Source organism: Abramis brama (assembly GCF_963993115.1).
Source record: "Abramis brama genome assembly, chromosome: 20".
NCBI classification, from domain to species: domain Eukaryota; kingdom Metazoa; phylum Chordata; class Actinopteri; order Cypriniformes; family Leuciscidae; genus Abramis; species Abramis brama.
In genome coordinates this window covers 19659205-19679175 of record NC_139982.1, presented here as the reverse complement: position 1 = coordinate 19679175, position 19971 = coordinate 19659205, and the positions used below count along the sequence as shown (strand labels likewise).

General features: G+C 36.0%; 1 protein-coding gene across 2 annotated transcripts in view; it reads left to right on the top strand.

Moving 5' to 3' along the window:
• Positions 1-2158: 2158 nt before the first annotated feature.
• Positions 2159-19971, top strand: part of nptna (neuroplastin a) — a 24063-nt gene continuing 6250 nt past the window's right edge. Inside the window, exons 1-6 of one of the 2 annotated variants that reach the window (XM_084094557.1) lie at positions 2201-2519; positions 6364-6711; positions 9207-9381; positions 10790-10884; positions 16293-16426; positions 17231-17504. In XM_084094557.1, the coding sequence (XP_083950683.1) occupies positions 2447-2519; positions 6364-6711; positions 9207-9381; positions 10790-10884; positions 16293-16426; positions 17231-17504 (1099 nt within the window). In that variant the 5' untranslated portion in view covers positions 2201-2446. Of the gene's footprint in view, positions 2520-6363; positions 6712-9206; positions 9382-10789; positions 10885-16292; positions 16427-17230; positions 17505-19971 lie in introns of both variants that reach the window. The other variant, XM_084094558.1, reaches the window with a different exon arrangement.

Genomic DNA, 19971 nt, shown 5'->3' with positions numbered 1-19971 from the left:
CAATTCAAAACGAAAGACAACAGACGGCGCTGCTTATGTAATTCGTATGAAATGTGCATTTCTCTCTGGCGCTGCGAAGAGACTGGGTTGGTCTAGCCGACACTGACATAAAAAAAAGAACTGTTTTATTAGTAAACAATTAAAATGTATCCTGATATATTTAACATATTTGCCTGTTCCTTACAAAACACTGACAGTGGGGTTTTTGACTGTTTTTTTTTTTTTTTTTTTTTTTTTTTTAGCAGCATGCGGACAATTTTTTTCGACACACACAATATTACATAACACTCTGCGCTAATGTTTTAAAAAGATAATTTAACATATAAATAACCATTTTTAAATAGCCCACTTAAAGTGTTTATTACAAATAAATGACTATAATGCTAAAAATTAATACATTTTAATGAACAAACATATGCGTTGCATTTACAATTGCCTATTGACAACATAGATCCTTATACATTTAACCCATTGGTACTATTCTGTTCAACAGTTGTTTTTGTGGCAAAAATGGACATTCCTTGTATTATTTTATTCTATGTTTTGGTACTTTTCGGTGCATTTCGGAATATGGACGAAACTTGTGCTGTTGAACTTATTTAGCAACTTAAAAACACGCTAACAACACCAAAAAAATGAACCAATATATTAATATAATATAATATCTAATATAATAGATGTTTGAGGTTTCAAAATGAAACTGTTGGCTATAGCAAAACATTACAGATTAAGTGCAATCAAACACTAGATAAACAATGGTTTGCTCTTGATGTCAAGTGTAACAATCGTCAGGCCTCTTGCGCCCTCTTTTGGCATTTGTTATAGTAATATACATAAGTTCATTGTTTATATATTTCTTCATGTATTTTAATAGTGTTGTTAAATACAACAATAAAATTAATTACTTTTAATACTTTATTTGAACCAATTATATCGCCTCATTTGTAATGTATTTAAGTCATACTAAAGGCTATTGTTCACTTCAGATCTATCTTTCTGACCAAAAAATATATAAATAAAATAGTCGACACTGACAGCCCTAGTTTTGAACATTTGAACATGAACCTACATTGTTTTACATTTTGTGACTAAAAGACTATTTCCCTGTCTTATATTTTTTCATTGTTAATTTCTTGAAAATAATAGGCTATTAAAATACTTTCTTGTCACCTTATCCTGTAAACAATATCGTGAATAGTTTCATATTGTGTATTCGCCCATTATGGTCAACTGTGTTAATTAAAATTATTACCACCTTCAAAAGTAAAAACTCAGAACGACACATTCCAGAATATTATGTTTATAGATAATGAATTTATCTGTTCAACTTTAAAGTTGTTGTTAATAGCCTAATTGTGCAAAAAGTTGTGACTTTGATGGTGTATAATTTGCATAGTCCTCATATCCAGTAGAAAGTGAGTGAATTATTAAAAAAAAAAAAAAATACTATGCCCGTAAACCATTCAGAGGTGACATTAATGAGATACACAACTTTGTATACAATACAAAATTTGTATCAAAGATATTTTCAATGTCATCAGAACACAAGAAAAGAATGATTGATTAGAAAGATAACAAAGGAAAGATAAGAAAAGCTAGGGGGAAAATAGATATTAATTTATTGTGATACGACGTTGGAGTCACATGTTGGTGTCACGCGTCTGTGATGAGACGTGCTGTGGTGCGACGTTGGTGTCACGCGTCTATGATGAGACGTGCTTTGGTGCGACGTTGGAGTCACACGTTGGTGTCACGCGTCTGTGATGCGGCGTACCCCTTCGGTCACGTAAAAGTACACGACTGTCGACTTCGGTAAGTTATCCGTGGCATTATCCACTCGCCATAGGTGCTCGAGCCCCGGAGCACCCACGGTATCGGCGCCTATGTACTCAAGTAACTATTAAAATTATTACTTTTACTTTGAGTAAATATTTCGATAAGTAGGCTACTTGTACTTTTACTTGAGTACAGGTTTTGGATACTCTACCCACCTCTGCTCATATGACAGGAAGGAAGTGAATAGCCTACCTTTTTTTTTTTTTTTTATCCTTTATTTGGTTGTTTGCTTAAATGTCATTGAGTCATAAAACATGGATAACATCTAGAAAAATATTTACAAAAGGAAAATGACAACTAGGCTATACACTGCGGCAACTATAGTTGCCGGTGGGCTTAAATCGGTTAAGAGGACAGCGCTATCGTCTTCACGAGCCTCATTTTAAACCGGATGTAAGTGTAGCAGCGGCATCTACTTACCGCGCTCGCTATTGCTAGGCGACGGGCTTTTTACGTGACCCGATTCGAGCTCCATCCAGGGTCGCCTCGTCATTGTAGCAGCTCCCTCTCCACTCACTCACTCACTCACTCACATCCTCCTCGACAGCCCTCTTCTCCCTCTCCTCTGCATCCCTCCACACATATCCCAGGTAGCCAGGCGACCCACAAAATGTCTTACGCGGGGAATCCGTTGGTGATATTATTCGGGGTCTTGATGCTGCATTCGGGCTCCGCTGAGAACGGTAAGGACTTTCTTGTGTTCCGTTTAAAGAACCGTTTCATCGCCGATTATGAAGGCTTTCTTGATAGGGAAACGGTTGCGGCACGTGCAGGTGCAATTTGCCTCGAGCGCACGGGATAAACTCGAGTCTCACCAATGCATTTGGGATTTGGGAATACTCAAAACTAAATAGCCGCTCAGGTTGAGAAAGGTGACATTTGTGTGTATTAAATATTTAAGAAAAATGCGTCCTTGTGCGTTTAAATGGCAAAGCGCACTGCATTCCGCATTAAAATAGCAGTTTATGTCTCACATGCTTAAAAGCGGCTCGCCATTCTACTTCATGCTAACAAAAAGGTTACATTTTAATATTTGGTGACTTGTCCCACTGGGAGCGTCTATTTGTGACTGTGATTATGACTCTCTTAGAAAAGATTCCCTTTCCAGATTCGGATGTGCTTAGATGGGTCATCGGCTGCTTGTCACAAACCCAAACGCGGACCGATCAGAATGCAGGACTGTGTTTCGCACTTGTGCTTGATTTGCATGCGGCCAATCTAATGACTCAGGAATTCTTCTCATGTTCCCGTTTGTTCTTTCAACGCAAACCGATCCTTTTGCACGCTAACTCGCTCGTCAAATATAACGGTAGAGGCAGGTAGCCTACCCCCTCTTTAAGCACCGGTCCTCTGCAGCGCCGTAAATAGCAGCAGTCCATTCTGCTGCATGTTTCTATTTATAGAGCCGATGCAGTAGCGGTATGCATGGCTTAATGCCCGTCCTCCCCGTGCGCGCGGACCCGTTAAAGTCTTAATGGAGGAGCACCGCGGTGCATTGTGACGTCATGGACGCGCTCAGATAATGAGCGGTAAAACATGAGCCCGTCCGATCTCCTTTCATCTCCTGGCCATGCATTAGCCTATTGCCGTTTAAATAATGCATACACCTTTAACATATAAATGTTATGAATTAATACCTATAACAGACATCCTGTAGGAAAAATGTGTTAATTAAGCTGAGTTGATGTCATAGGTTATCTGAATCAAGGTGAACCGATTCTCAACTGGTTTTGCGTAAGTTGGATATTCATTTGGAACTCATCGCATTTTATAAAACATACTGTCATGATTTATCATCACAACATTTTTTCTTTTGTCAAATCAACTTAGATAATTTATGTAGTTCAGATAACATAATATTCCGAGTGATCTCCTTCATTGAATTAACTCAAATTTTTAATTTCAACGAACTCAAAATTCTAAGGCAACCATGTTACTTACTTTTTAAAGTTAAACCAACAATTTTTTTTTTTTTTTACAGCGTATAGGGCCAACAATATTCAAGCGAACCTTTTTAGTTTTTAGTCTGGATCATATTTTCTTTCGTCTTGCGTGTTTCTTTCATGTTGTCGCACAACTTTTCTAGTTGACCTCTGCCAAATTCGACTAGATTCTAACATATAACAAATAAATGTGTGTCAAAATCCTTTAGGCTAAATGTCAACAACTAAGAATGTTTTCTTAATTTTTAGAGGTAGATAAGCCTATATTTATCGTGATTATATAGTTGCGATTTAGAATTTGCAATTAGCATTGTTGCTGTCGGCGAGCTTCTCAGAACAGATCTGGGGCCCATTTTTGGTTGTAGCCCATTGCCTGTTTGTGAGGAGCCATAAGCTCATATGAAGATCAAACCTGACACTTTTCCTTTCATCTCACTCACACGCTTTTTATCTCTCGGTACAAATGTGAGCACACACACACAGACACATTTGATCAAATGGATCATTTTGGCATAGATGTTTTTGCATTACAGGCATAAAAGCACAACAGCGCTTGCTGCCTTCAGGCTAACAAGGTTTTTGCTTCTAATTTTAGTGCACTAGTTATTTGTATGCAATACAAGCATACAAGCCTGTCCACATATACAGTAACTACAAGTCCATTTGCTCCTCAAGCTTAGATGCACTTACATTGAAAAAGTCTGTAACATAGTTTTCATTCTTTTAAAGGACTTGGTTTAGATGTAAAAATCATATCTGGTCCTGCTTTATTTCTCATTAGTATATTATTGTTTTATATCACAATCACTATCAACAGAACCAGCAGTAGATTGCTGTGTGTAAAATTAATGTTCAGATTAACATGATACAATGCAACAATGAAAAAGCCTCTCTGCATACATAATTGATATGTTCTATTGATATGTTCCTCCTAGCACAAACATTTTGTTGCCGTTTACAATGAAAAGCAGAAAGCATTGATCTCTTTCAGTTTTGCTCCTAAGTTGCACACAACAAACACTTACTACACTATATGACTGTTAACACTTTGCGAGGATTCATATCTTTGAATGCAATCAATTTAGACAGCAGTTAATGAGGGGATGGTGGGCTAAAAGGCCTACCTGCTCATCTACGCTTCTGTGGAAACCGCCTGTCCATCAGCACACACCCACACATGAATAGTGAGATTGCCAATGGCACCGTTCACAGCTGTGCACTTAGTGTCTTTCTGTGGAAGAAACTCCGCTTTATCTGCATTAAATAAATGCTGTTCTTTTGAATTTTCCATTCATCAAAGAATCCTGAAAACAATGGATCATGATTTCCACAAAAATATCAAGCAGCACAACTGATTTCAACATTAATAATAAGAAATGTTTCTTGAGCAGCAAATCATCATATTAGAATGATTTCTGAAGGATCATGTGACACTGAAGACTGGAGTAATGATGCTGAAAATTCAGCTTTGCATCACAGGAATAAATTCCATTTTAAAATAGAAAACTGATATTTTAAATTGTAATAGTATTTCACAATATTACTGTTTTACTGTATTTTTGATCAAATTAATGCAGCCTTGGTGAGCATAAGAGACTTCTTTCAAAAAGATTAAAAGTCTTACTGACCCCAAACTTTTGAACGCTATACTGTGTGTATATATTTATTTTTTTAGACAAAATAATATAGAATTATTTATGCCATTTATTTAGTTGTCAGCCATACAATGAAAATTACTTATTGGCTTTTCAGCATCGACCAGAAATTAAAGGAATAGTTCACCCAAAAATGAAAATTATCCTATAATTTACTCACCCTCAAACCATCCTATGTGTATATTTCTTCTTTCAGCCAAACACAATCGGTGTTATATTGAAAAATATTTTAGCTCTTCCAAGCTTTGTAATGCCATTGAATAGTATCTAGTATATAGTTTTTGAAGCTCCAAAAAGCGCATCCATCCATTTCAAGAGGTAAATTAAGGCCTTCTGAAGTGAAGCGATGGGTTATTGGAAGAAAAATATCCATATTTATAACTTTATGAACTATAATCACTGGCTTCACTTATGTGGTTTTTGTGCTTTTTAGTGCTTCAAATTCTCAGACACTATTCAGTGGCATTGCAAAGCTGGGAAGAGCGGATATTATTTAATATAACTCTGATTGGCTGGAGAGAAAAAAAGTCATATACACCTAGGATGGCTTGAGGATGAGTAAATTATGGGATCATTTTTATTTTTGGGTGAATTACTCCTTTAAAATCAGTACTTCGACATGGAAAAAAGATCAAATATAGATCAGGCCCCTGACCCAGTTTAATTTCCTCTAAAGATACACGAGTAAATGACACTTCTGTTCAGTGCAGGATCTTTCACTTTGCACATGGTGACTTTTTTTTGCACGTTCTCATGGATCAGTTGTTAAATGATTAATTTCTCATTGCACTTTTGGTTTGTAATTTGAGTTTAATCTTTTATGTTTTCTTTTTTCCACCCACTGCCCTTTCACTGTCCTCTACCTCCCCAATCCCATCTCTTTATTTGTTACGTTTTTCCTGTCTTCCCGTCTCTGTGCCGCCCCTCAGCGGGGTTTGTAAAGTCCCCCCTCTCTGAGACTAAGCTGACGGGCGACGCCTTTGAGCTGTACTGTGATGTTGTGGGGAAGCCCACACCTGAGATCCAGTGGTGGTACGCCGAGGTGAACAGGGCCGACAACTTCTTCCAGTTGTGGGATGGCGCGCGCAGGCAACGCGTGTCCATCAACACCGCATACGGCGTCAATGGTGTAAGCGTGTTAGCTGTCACTCGCGTCACCATCGAGGATTCTGGGATTTATGAGTGCAGAGCCAGTAACGACCCGCGGCGTAACGATTTGCGCCAGAATCCGTCCACTACCTGGATTCGAGCCCAGGCAACAGTTACGGTGTTGCAGAGTGAGTTAACTGTCCCCGCTAGTGGTGTGGCCGAAATAAACCACCCGCCCCCTTGATTTTACCTACATTTAGCATAGTGCCATGGTTAATATTTGCTGTATTCCCTTTTCCTCCTCCTTACTCATCCGGACCACAAAACGAGCACCATCCTATTAGATCACTAGTAGCTTGCAGCTGCTACATACAGGCAGTGAGTGACCTATTTTTGTTGTCAAATGTCCTTCCTTGTCCTCCTTATTGAGATATTTCAAGGTTGCTTTCTTTGTGTTGATTATGACAATCAGTTTCTTTTCCAAGGAATCCATGGAATCTGGTAAGGTACAGTAGTATTTAACCGATATGTGTTTTTTCAGTGACCAATGCCAATACTGATCATACTATAGGCCTGGATCATACAGGGCTGCCAACTCTCACGCATTGAGCGTGAGACTCACGCAATTGACACTTTTCACACGCTCTCACGCCACACATCCATTTTCTCACGCACAGAAAAATTGTGGAGCAAAGAGGTACTTTTAATACTAAACTAATTCTCAGCTCTTAGATTCCGTCAATTTTATTACGAAATTCAGACAAAAATACGTTTGGCGCTTGTAAATGTGACGTGACAGATCGCTGAGCGCCTCAGTTCAAGTGCACGTGAACCGATCACCTGTTACTTTTTTATTTAAAGACGCAGTACAACTTACCGAAAGTATACATAATATCGACCAATTAGTGTTTTTCAACGACGGAAAGAGGTCAATATAACAGCAGGAGAACAATTATGTCACATAACGTTACATTTACCTCAGGAAAGCCATTTAATGACCATAGCATGTTAATTAAATAGAAAAAATAGCTAGAGAGGAGATTTTGCTGAGCACTATATTACATATTTATTATATTTTTACTTATGTCATTAAATAATTGTTATTATAACAAAAACTGCATTATATTTAATTTAATATTATTTTTAACCTTTAATAATACCAGCAGATTGGGCCCTCTATGTTTACAGCATTAGGTGAGATTATTTTTTTAAATAAAATTTAAAATAAACATGTATTCAAAATAGTCAATATTGAATCAAAATCGGAATCAAAGAATGGAATTGAAATCTTGAAATTTTTGTCAAGCAATAAAAAAAACTGTATCCTATACCAGTCATTGTACAATGTAAACATTGTAACATGTTGTCACTAAACTTCATAAAATTCTATTTAGTTACCAAATGTTTTGACAATCACAATTACACTTATTGTGATGCAATATTTGTTTTTACATACCCCCCCCCCCCCCCCCCCCCCCCACCCCCCTCGTCAAAAAAAAAAAATCTCACTCCAAGCTAAACTCAAAAGTTGGCAGCCCTGATCATATATGATATACAGTGGAGTCCAAAAGTCTGAGACCACTATACTTCTTTATCCACCTTATTGTATATATATATTGAATGTGTCTGGCTTCTGGTGTCATTCACTTCCAGTTATTTTTAGCTGTACAAAACAGCTTGTTATGTTGCTTAAATTGCAAACTGGTATTTCTTTCCTTATTATTTGAATGTATTTTCTTAATCATAAATTATGGAAGATTGTTTCCGCCATGGAATAAAAAAAATGAAAAGGTAATTCCGACATTTTATCTCACAATTCGGACTTTTTTTTCTTAATTGTGAGTTTACATCTTGCAATTCTGGCTTTATAACTTGCAATTGCCAGTTTATACCACGCAATTGTGAGAAAAAAAGTTAATTTACACGACAACAGTGGTTTTGGAGCCAGAAAACACAAACTTTTGAAAACGGGCTTCAAAGTGCAAGTTTTTGAAAACGATACTGTTATCATCTCTGTGTAAACTACAAAAACTAGAATTTGTGAAAATGGTGACATCATGCACGTGTGTTTTACATGTTCAGTCTATAGGCGCGCAGTGTTTCTTTACATAGTGACATCGCCACCTACTGGCCTGGCATGAATAATACAGCGTTTTTAGTAGTTTTCACAGATCCGTGTGAACGGGATCATTTTGACAATGTTGTCGTCTGTACACGAAAAATGCAAAGGAAAAACTTTTCCGTTTTTAATACATTGTTGTGTAAACGTATGTGACACAACTGTGGTCTCAGACTTTTGGACCCCACTGGATAGTGTATGAAATAAAGGAAAATGATTTTGTATGATCGTATCATAATGTCCATAACTGCTTATTATACGAGATATTTTTTATTGTATGAAATTCATAATTTTAATAGTGAGCTTTGAATATCATATGATTCACATGTGAGACTGTATTAATCCATTGACACAAAGTAGCATAAAAAAGAGCTGCTTGGAAAAGCTCAGTGATTCCTTTGCTGGTCGCTATACTGTATTTACAGCATCATCCCGCATATTTATTTTCCTCTCCCACTCTTCCAGACACACACACACACACACACATATATATAGATCCCCGTCACCTTCAATCAATGTGATGTAGTATTTCTCTGGCCTTGACCGACGCATCTGTATTTTCAGAACCATCAATCGATTCATCGGATCACATGATTATACCCGGGGGTTACCACATCCCACCAATCACGCTTCAGTGCAACCTTACAGTTTCCCAAAAAACCCCACTCGAGAGCTTCTGGATGAAAAATGGGGAGGAAATCGAAGAAACAAGGAGCGATGCCAAGAACACAGAGTACAGGTAGGTGCTGTTACTGGACATTTGTGAGCATTGAGTCTGAAACATTATGATATGAAATTTATAAAATAATAATTCATTCAATTTATGTCATTAATATACTATTATAGTTTTTGTTAAGATTTTGAATAAGATTTTGTGTATATTTATATATATAAACAGGTTTTACATATTATAAATAATGTAATTATATATTTTATGTGTGTGTATATATATATAAAATCTTATTCAAAATATTAACAAAAACTATAATATGTATATATATATATAGTATATATATATATATATACAGGTTTTATATATTATAAATAATGTAATTATATATTTGTTAAGTATATATATATATATATATATATATACACATCAATATACACACACACACACACACTGTGTGCATATTGGCATATTTTAATCAAAAGTGTGGGATTATAATTTTTACCAAGTTTTTTTTTATATGGATGCTAACTTTTTCAATGCCTAATAAAATACTTTTTGAGTTTGAGTTAAATTAAATGGTGCTACATTTTTAATTATGTATATAAAAATAATATTATTAAATAATATAATAATACTTTTAATTTTACTTTTATTAATGCAATATTATTGTATATTGTAATTAAACATATTTTTTCACGTGACCATTTTGCCACATCAAGCACGTGATATTTTACACAATGTATAGCATACATTAATGAATCAACAGATTGATTAACTATCAAAATTTGTTAGTTGCAGCCCTGCTAGTAATACTATAAATATACTTATAAATGTATATTTTGTATTGACAATTTGTAACTCAACAGACAAGTTATTTATATGTGCCTCTGAAGATTTCAGAATTTTAAAATAGAGGTGATTTTGAAACCTTCTTTTTTATTTAAAAAATATTATTTAATTTAATACTAGATAAACTGAAAAATCTACATTATTTAATAATAGATTATTTAATCAATGCAGTACATTTAGTGCAGAAACATTGACTTTAATATCATTCTATGCCACTATCAGATCAAAATATAGCAATATAGGCTTCTAGGTGTTAAAAACGTAGTCATTTGCATTACTCGAGTTGGCCTTTGTTTTGTAAATGCATTATCTCAGTGACTGTCAAGCCTGGGCTCACTGTCTGTTGATGCTGCACTGCTCTGCAATGGTCTAAATCCTGAGCAAGGCCTTTCTCTCTACCAACACGTGTTGCTAATCTCTCTGCCTGACTCCTAATCTAATCTACTAACCATATAGGCACACTAGTACAGCTAACAGTTAATCTGCATTTGTGTTTTCTCTACATGTGGGTGTGTTATATATTCTGATTGCTTATTTATTACTCCAAAGTACTGAACACCATTATATTTGAATGGTACTAAAACAGTACCTTTTATAAGTGAAAAGTGTTTTATCTTTTACACAGAATTAATAAACCAAGGGCAGATGATGCGGGCGAATATATGTGCGTGTACACATTTGATTCGGCCCCCCAAGCTAATGCCACCATTGAGGTAAAAGGTAAGATGCCCACAAAATACACACAGAAATTGAATGGTCCGTGGTTTCTTTCTAGTATCACAGCGAGTTTGATTTTCAGATGGTTTGTCAACATTTTAAACCTGTCTTTCCATCTCCTCCACACAACACATGCTGAGTCACACTAACAAAGGCCATGACAGCATGATTGTGAGCTTGGTTAGTTGAGTGGGAAAGACATCCAGGTTTTTGTTCACTAGGCAGGTGAATGTGAATACATTGTTTGCAATCTTAATAATTAGTATTATTTGATTATATAATTAGCAATATCTGAATAGTATTAATAACAATTATAGTAATAAAAATAAGTAATTCATTTGTAATATTTGGATAATAATAAAAACAACAACTGCATATTTGGTAGTAGTAGTATTTTTTAATAATAATAATAAAAATACAATTATAATGTCAATTTTTTTACTTAAAATGTTATGCTAATATAATTTTTAATGAAAAATACCAAATAGAAGCATTTTAGTAGTATACAGCAGTTTTATTTTAGTAATCACTGAGATAATATTATAGTTTTTATTAATATTTTCAATCAGTTTTTATTCTAATTTGAGTGAAAGTATCAGTAATTTTGTTGTGCATTTTAATCGGTTCTGTCTTTTAATATGTCTAGATAGTTTTTATGAATTTTTTGTTATTTTAGTACATCAAGTTAAACTAAATTAAAATTAAATTAAATTTTGCCTTGGCAACTAGCTGAAATAAAATAAGTGTTTTATATTTAATTTTATTACTGTTAATTAGGCTACTTATTTTATTTCATTTTTTAAAAATGGTTTTAGTTTTATTATTATGAGAAGTCACAGGTGAAGTGTATTGTTGATCATCTCCTAACAAGGCCACATATTAAGGTCTGGGTAGATTAGATGGTAACAAACAATCAGTTATCATAATCAACATGTTGGATGCAGGAGAAATGAACAGGAATAAAGATCCGAGCGACTTTGACAAGGGCCAAATTGTTATGGCAAGTCGACTGGGTCAGAGTATCTCTGAAACGGCAAGGCTTGTGGGTTTCTCCCGGTCAGCAGTGCTGAGAATTTACCAACAGTGCCCGAGGAGGGATGAACCACAGACCGGCAACAGGGTGTTGGACGCCAAAGGCTAATCAATGGACGAGGGAAACGGAGGCTATCCCGTCTGGTCCGAGCCAACAGAAGATCTACTGTGTAAATGTTAATAATGATTATGGGCTGAATGTGTCACAACACACAGTGCATCACACTCTGCTGCGTAGACACAGATCAATCAGAGTGCCTATGATGACCCCTGTCCACCGTCGAAAGCGGCTACAATGGGCACGCGAATGTCAGAACTGGACCTTGAAGCAGAGGAAGAAGAACGCCTGGTCAGATGAGTCTCGTTTCACTTGGACGGCCGTGTACGTGTGCACCGTTTACCTGGGGAAGGGATGGTACCAGGATGCACTGTGGGAGGACGACAAGCCGGTGGAAGGACAAGCCTCCAATTTCCCCAGATCTGAATCCAACTGAGGATCTGTGGGATGTGCTGAACCAACAAGTTTGATCCGCGGCGGCTCCACATCGCAACCTACAGGACTTTAAGGATCTGCTGCTGACATCAGAGACCACAGGACACCTTCAGGGGTCTTGTAGAGTCCATTCTTCAGCGGGTCGGAGCTGTTTTGGCAGCACGTGGAGGACCAACAGCATATTAGGCAGTAGGTCATAATGTTTTAGCTCATCTGTGTATATTATAAAGGGCCAAAGAGGAAATAATTATATAAAATCTGAATTTATATTTAGGAACAGCATGACTTGCTGATCCACCAGCTAGACCAGCACTATACTAGAATAAACCAGCCTGGACAAACATGGAATTCAAATTTCTCAGCAGGGTTTATAGATACAAATCTGAATATACATATAATCCTATAGTTATATGTCTGAGTCTTATATTTATAAATCCTGAATTTTAAATTAGATTCAGGGTTTATATATTCAGATTTTATACATATATTTCATGTTTGGCCCCATCATAATATATAGAGCATTTTTGTTTTGTTATTACTGGGTTATTTCTAAGGCCTCAAATCAGCAATGGGTGTAAAGCAAAATGCCAGCCAGCCCAGATCTCCTTGTGATCATGTGTTTAATAATGGCCTTTAAAGCTAGCAGGCTGTTTGGTTTGTGTGTTAGAGATCAGCAGCTGGTAAAGTGCCATGCGGTTTAAGCGTGGCCTGGTCACCTCTCTCTGGTTATCCTGCGGTCAGCTCAAAGGCACCAGATGGTGGCCTGCATGTTGAGGGGGTGGGGATGTAAATCTGCCACTCTTTCTCTCTCTGTGTGTCTCTTAACTGAGGTATTTGGTGTCATTTAGACTGAATTAACCTTTAAAAAATCTCCTGTCATGATTCGTCATTTGACTTTTGAATCACAAAATGTGGAGATGATTTACATGCGTATTTGTGGGGCTACTTGGCATATGATATATTTTTCTTTTGATGCTAATGCTTCAATACTCTGTTGGTTTCAGTGATTAATCCTTTGAGATTGTGAATCATCTTATTATGGCCCCATATATTCAGTGTATATATTTTTACATGTCCTTGAGATATTATCACATTAGATTTAATGTCAGTGACAAGAGCAAATCGTTCAAAAGTTTGCGGTCAGTATTTGACATTCTTTTATGCTCACCAAGGCTGCATTTATTTAATCAAAAATAATATTGTGAAATATTATTACAGTTGAAATAACTGTTTTCTATTTAAATATATTTTAAAATGTAATTTATTATGTAACAGTGTTCATTTCTTTCAAAAAAATTCTTAATGACAAGCAATCTTTTAAATTGTAGTATATACAGTATTATCTCAATTTTAAACATCTCAAAATTCTATTATATTATTAATTCAATTTAAATTAAGTTTTTTAGGAATGCACAGTATATCGGTACCATATCAGTAATCATTAATTTTGTCTGATAATATTGAATAGATATGGGTCAATTTTGGATATTTAATTGTTCATGCTCAGTTGATTTGCTTAGATTTAGATTTCTCGCCATTTAAAGTTCATATTTATAAGGTTAATGAATATTCATTTTTCATTCTGCAACTGTACATTATAATGTTATTTGTAACATTTAAAATGATTGATTTTTGTGTGTGTATTATTTTTTATTTATTTAAACAATATAGTATAGAATTTTTGTCTGACAGTTAATGGTATTTGGTCACAACATCATAGTTTCTTGGAATAATATCAGTGCATCCCTATAGGCTTATTCATTTGTCTTTTGTGCTTTTTAAATAAATCAATGATATCTTGAGCCAGCACTTCACGCTTAACTTAACAATTTTTTAGAATTGAAATTGGGAATGAATGCGTCGGTAAGTTCACTGTAGCTCGACTGGTAAAGCGTGGTGCTTGCAACACCAAAGTCACTGGATAAATGTCAGCTTGAATGCATTGTAAAACTCTGTCAGCAAAATAAATGATAACACTTTGTTTCGATGGTTTAGAAATCCTACTAACTATAAGTAACATTGCAACTACTGTACATTTTACTCTCAGTAGAGTATTAGAAGACTGTCTGCTTAATATCTGCTAACTCTTTATTGTGATGCTCTTCAACAGACATTCTACTGACTCTTTAACTTTGCAACCTCATGTCTAGGAATGCACCGATATGAAAATTTTGGTCGATACCGATAACCGATAATTCTTTATAATTGAAAGCAAATGACCGATATATTGGCCGATAAATCTAAACCCAAAGTTTCACCATTAAAAGCCATGTCCCAAGCACACAATTATAATGTTCTTATAATTGTATAGCCTATATATGACAGAATTGCACTGCACATGTTGGATTAACTTTATTTTTCTTTTTTGAAGGGATTTCAATCATATTTCAAGCAATTCAAAACCATCATGGCGAAAAGTGCGCATCTGAAGTGTCTCAGCTTAAAGGGTTAGTTCACCCAAAAATGAAAATTCTGTCAGTAATTACTCACCCTCATGATGTTCCAACCGCGTAAGACCTTCGTTCATCTTCGGAACACAAATTAAGATATTTTTGATTATCTGAGAGTTGTCTCACTCCTCCATAGGCTGCTATGTGACCGAAACTTGCTGGCCCAGAAAAGTTATTAAAGAGATCGTTAATATAGTCCAAGTGACTCCAGTGGCTCAATCTTAAGTATATCAAGCGACGAGAATACTTTTTGTGCGCAAAAACAAACAAAAATAACGACTTTATTCCACTTTTCATTTCCTTCTCTCTGGGCCTCGTAGTGTTTTTGCGCTGCGCGTCTGTGTTGTACGTCATCACGCATCACACACATGACCGGCGTCGGCCAATAGTGAGCCTACGTGGTGACGTGTAACACAGACGCGCTGCGCAAAAACACTACGCGAACCAACTAGAGGTCCAGAGAGAAGGAAATGAATAGTGGAATAAAGTTGTTATTTTTGTTTGTTTTTGCGCACAAAAAGTATTCTCGTCGCTTGATATACTTAAGATTGAGCCACTGGAGTCACTTGGACTATATTAACGATCTCTTTAATAACTTTTCTAGGCCAGCAAGTTTCGGTCACATAGCAGCCTACGGAGGAGTGAGACAGGGCTCAGTTTTCATCAAAAATATCTTAATTTGTGTTCCGAAGATGAACGAAGGTCTTACGCGGTTGGAACAACATGAGGGTGAGTAATTACTGACAGAATTTTAATTTTTGGGTGAACTAACCCTTTAAGGAAAAATCCATTAATTATCGGCTTTAATATATTGGCCAAATGTTCTTATCAGGCCAATAATGATAACTTTAAAAATGAACATATATCGTCCGATACCGATATGGTGGCCGATATATCATGCATCCCTGCTCATGTCAACTTATTCTACTAACCCGAACCCTAACGCATAACCCTAACCTAACATCCAGATCCGCTTGTGTGGCAGCATGTCAGATTGCTGTGTACTTAAGTTCTTGGTTGATTCCCATTTGTTTGGGCAATCTGGGTGTATTTCTTGACATTTCCTGATCCGCCACTAGCTTTATGCCAGGGGTGTCCAATCCTGCTCCTGGAGGGCCACTGTCCTGAAGAGTTTAGCTCAAACTTGCCTCAACACTCCAGCCAGGAAGTTTCTAGTATGCCTAGTAAGACCTTGATTTGCTGGTTCAGGTGTTTAATTGGGGTTGGAGCTGAACTCTGCAGGACAGTGACCCTCCAGGAGCAGGATTGGACACCCCTGCCCTGCTTTATGCTATATTTACCACACAAAATGACATTGCAAATGGCACAAGAATAAACATCCACACAGTGATTGAAGATCACAATGCTTAAGGTTTATGCAATGAAATCTGTTGCGATACTGAAGGACTCACTGTCCTTCTGCTCTCCTCTCATAGCTGCACCAGACATCACGGGGCACAAGCGCAGTGAGAATAAGAATGAGGGTGAGACAGCCGTCCTCTACTGCAAATCTGTGGGTTATCCTTATCCCCAGTGGACCTGGCGTAAACTCGATAGCGGATCAAATATGGTATGGTCATTTTTACATAAGAGTGAATCTAAGATCAGCTGTTTGGTAGATTTAAAAGGATAGTTAAAAAAAAAAAATTACCCTCATGTCATTTTAACTCTGGAAAGTCTGACATATTATAAAATAATCATAAAAATATATTTTAAAAAAGATGAATCTTTAAGCAAAATCTAAAAAGAAAAATATTTTGTCAAGAATCATATTTGATGCAACAGGCTTTTATGGCTCACATAGTATGATATAGTGAGAATATGGAGCTCATACTTGAGGAGGAACAAACACGTCAATCTTATTCAGAGGCCCAAACTGAAAAAAAAAATGCAATTTGGTGCAGATGCTGCTATTTTTATGGCCTATAAGCAAGATGAAATTCTGATATAATGTAAATCAATGAGATACATAAAATGCATATAAATATCAGTTTTATGATCAAATCTCTGTCATATGTATTGTGGGAATGCAATATAATGATTGAGAAATTTGTACAAATAAAACAAAAGCCTGATGTATCATATTTAATACATTTAAACATGATTTTTCTTAATATATTTTTTATATTATGATATTTTTTGATCATGTTGATCATTTTGAGGCCTTAGAAATTTGAATATGATACAGTAGGCTTACCTGTATGAACTACCTCCTTAAATGTAGTTTCTGTTACTTTATCTTTAAGCATTTATCATTTGATGAAAAAGTATTTTTTCAATCAGAAATAGCGAATAATCAGTGGCTTTCCTTCCCCCGTCTTTCACCTCTCCTCATCTGTCACTGTTTTTTCCTCCCACTCCATCAATCACTCAGGAAATCGACAACTCCTCTCGCCGCTTCTTCATCAGCAGCAGGGATGGCTACACCGAGCTGTCCATCATTAACCTCGACCTCACGTCCGACCCCGGAGAGTACGAGTGCAACGCGACCAACACCATCAGCTCCGCCGCCATGACATCAGTCCTGCGGGTCAGGAGCTACCTGGCCCCCCTGTGGCCCCTCCTGGGCGTCCTCGCCGAGATCATCATCCTGGTGCTGATCATCGTCATCTACGAGAAGCGCAAGAAGCCCGATGATATGCCTGACGGTGAGTTTAAAAGGGTGGGTTGCTGTCTCAATATGAACTACTGATGCTAGGCTGATATTTATTTGAAACATGACTGTCCCAACCACAGTTTGCCTAATATATTGCCAATACATAGACCTACAGTGTGCCCAAAATTTATTTGCACACTTAAAGGTGGGGTATGTGATTCTCTTTTTTGTCCATTTTTTCAAAATCACTTGAAATCCTATTCCTAACCCACTTACAGCCACTGAGTTAGAAGCACTGAAATGAAAATTAAGCAATTTAATCATCTGTGGAACGGGCAGGATTCGAAAAACTCCAGCCAATCATTTCCAAGACCACCTAGAATCACTGGACAGTAAGTTCATCAATCAAACGGTCGTACCATCCCCCCCTCCCCCCATCCCCCTCCCTCCACATGAATGGGTGGAGTCAGGGCCAGCGTTGGAGGAAAGAAGGTAGGACCATTTGAGTTGTGTATTTTCAAAATCTGCCGGCCGTTTTGCAAATCCCATACCCTACCTTTAAGATACGCAGAAATGTGATGAACAAAACATCAAATCAAGATATGTTGTTCAAAATTAAGACAAAAATTACTTGGAAAATTTCCATCCACAAAAATGGCTCTGAAAGTTATTTCTGAGAAAAGATAGAGCAGAATTTGTTTGCAGATGCCACTTGGTTTGGTATTTTATATCTAATCCAGTGACATTTAACCATTTTTAATTGTGACTTAAGTGTTCAAATATTCTTTGAGGCCGCTATATACAATACAAACAGGAAAAGAATGACGAGTATGTGTGTGTGTGTTTGGTCTGGATGGCATCAGACTGAATTATTAAGAGTCCAGGTCAGGATCAGATAACAAAGTGTTCCATAAACTTGAGTTAAAGGTCTTGTGACGCAGTGAGAGAAAACTAGGTAAGAACTGTATACGATGTATTGTAAAGGATGCTTATCTTCCTTTAAATAAATATAATTTATAAATATAAAAGTTATACACTTTGGGGTTGGTACGATGTTTCAAAACAGAAAATGTATATTTATTTATAGGTCCGTCAGAAGAATATAGAAAACAATTTACTAGGAATTACATTGTAAATACTGTAGATATTGACTAAAAAATATTGTCACATTTCTGTATAATATCAAGTTTGTTTGTTTTTTTAAATGGATGCCACTGGAGATAAAATTACATTGCTGTTCAAAAGTTTTTTTTGAAAGAAATTAATACTTTAATTCCGCAAAGTCACATTAAATATCAAATTTGTCAGTAAATACATTTCTGTCAGGACCACTATCGTCAAATTCGATTGACAATTAGCATACAGTTAGGATTGGCGGTAGGGGAGCGCGGGGCACAACGTAACACGGGGCTAGTTGTAACACACTTGTTTTAAATACTTCCATGTTACCACATGCTAGCATGACGAAACTTGGTGTATTTACTAGTTGCCATATCAACACTATATAGAGAAAAAATTGCGCCAAAATAATTTTTTTTTTTTTTGGAAGATATCCATTGACATTTATTAAACCATAGCAAAAGTACATTTCTTACTTAAGTTAATTTTTCATCTCTAATTTTTGTGTTTATTTAAAATTAGACAAATCTGATATTATTTGAATCTCCAATATGTTATTTAACAATTGAGATAGTTCTTTAAAGCTTCGCTAACTAGCAGAAGACACTAGCCAGGTTTAAATCCCAGTTGTGCAGGTGGGGCATGTTGTCACACTGCGTTACAATGAGCCCCTATTAGAAATATGCTATTATATTCTATACTTTTATTAATTCTATTGAGAAAACATGAGAAAAAGGTGAATAAATACTGAGAGTCAATGTTCAGAAATTACTAATTATTTGTTTTGAACTATGTTGTATAGCTGTGTTTTCGTGTGTTTGTAGTCAAAACTCAAATATGAGTTTATATTTAATTATTAAAAAATGCCATTATTTTATATGAAAAAGTTAATAATTGTATTTTATTTAGAAAATATTTTAGTTTGTCTTGTATATTTTTTTATTAGATCAGATAACATTTTAAGCTGTCATATGGTCATGTTACAATGTGCCCCTCACATGTTACAATGTACCCCACCTATGGGGCATGTTGTCACATTTCACTTCCATTCTTTCGGGGTATATCAAGAAAAAAGTATATACTATATTAATAAAACAAAACCACATAATTGTACTATATATGTGGGAAATTAATGTGGGAAAAAATAAATACTCTGAACCATAAGTAGATTTACACAAACTGAGAAAGTCAAAAAGCGTTACTTTGTGCCCCACTCTCCCCTATGGTTCTCCCTGCGCATCCATAACCCCCTTAGGGTAAACAGAACAGAACCAACATGAATGTATTAAAGATATCATTCATTAATTTTAATGTACAACATAATTAGAGAATTTTAGTCTGATTCAGGGGAACGTTTGAACTTCATATTCATTAAAGAATCCTGAAAAAAATGTAACGGT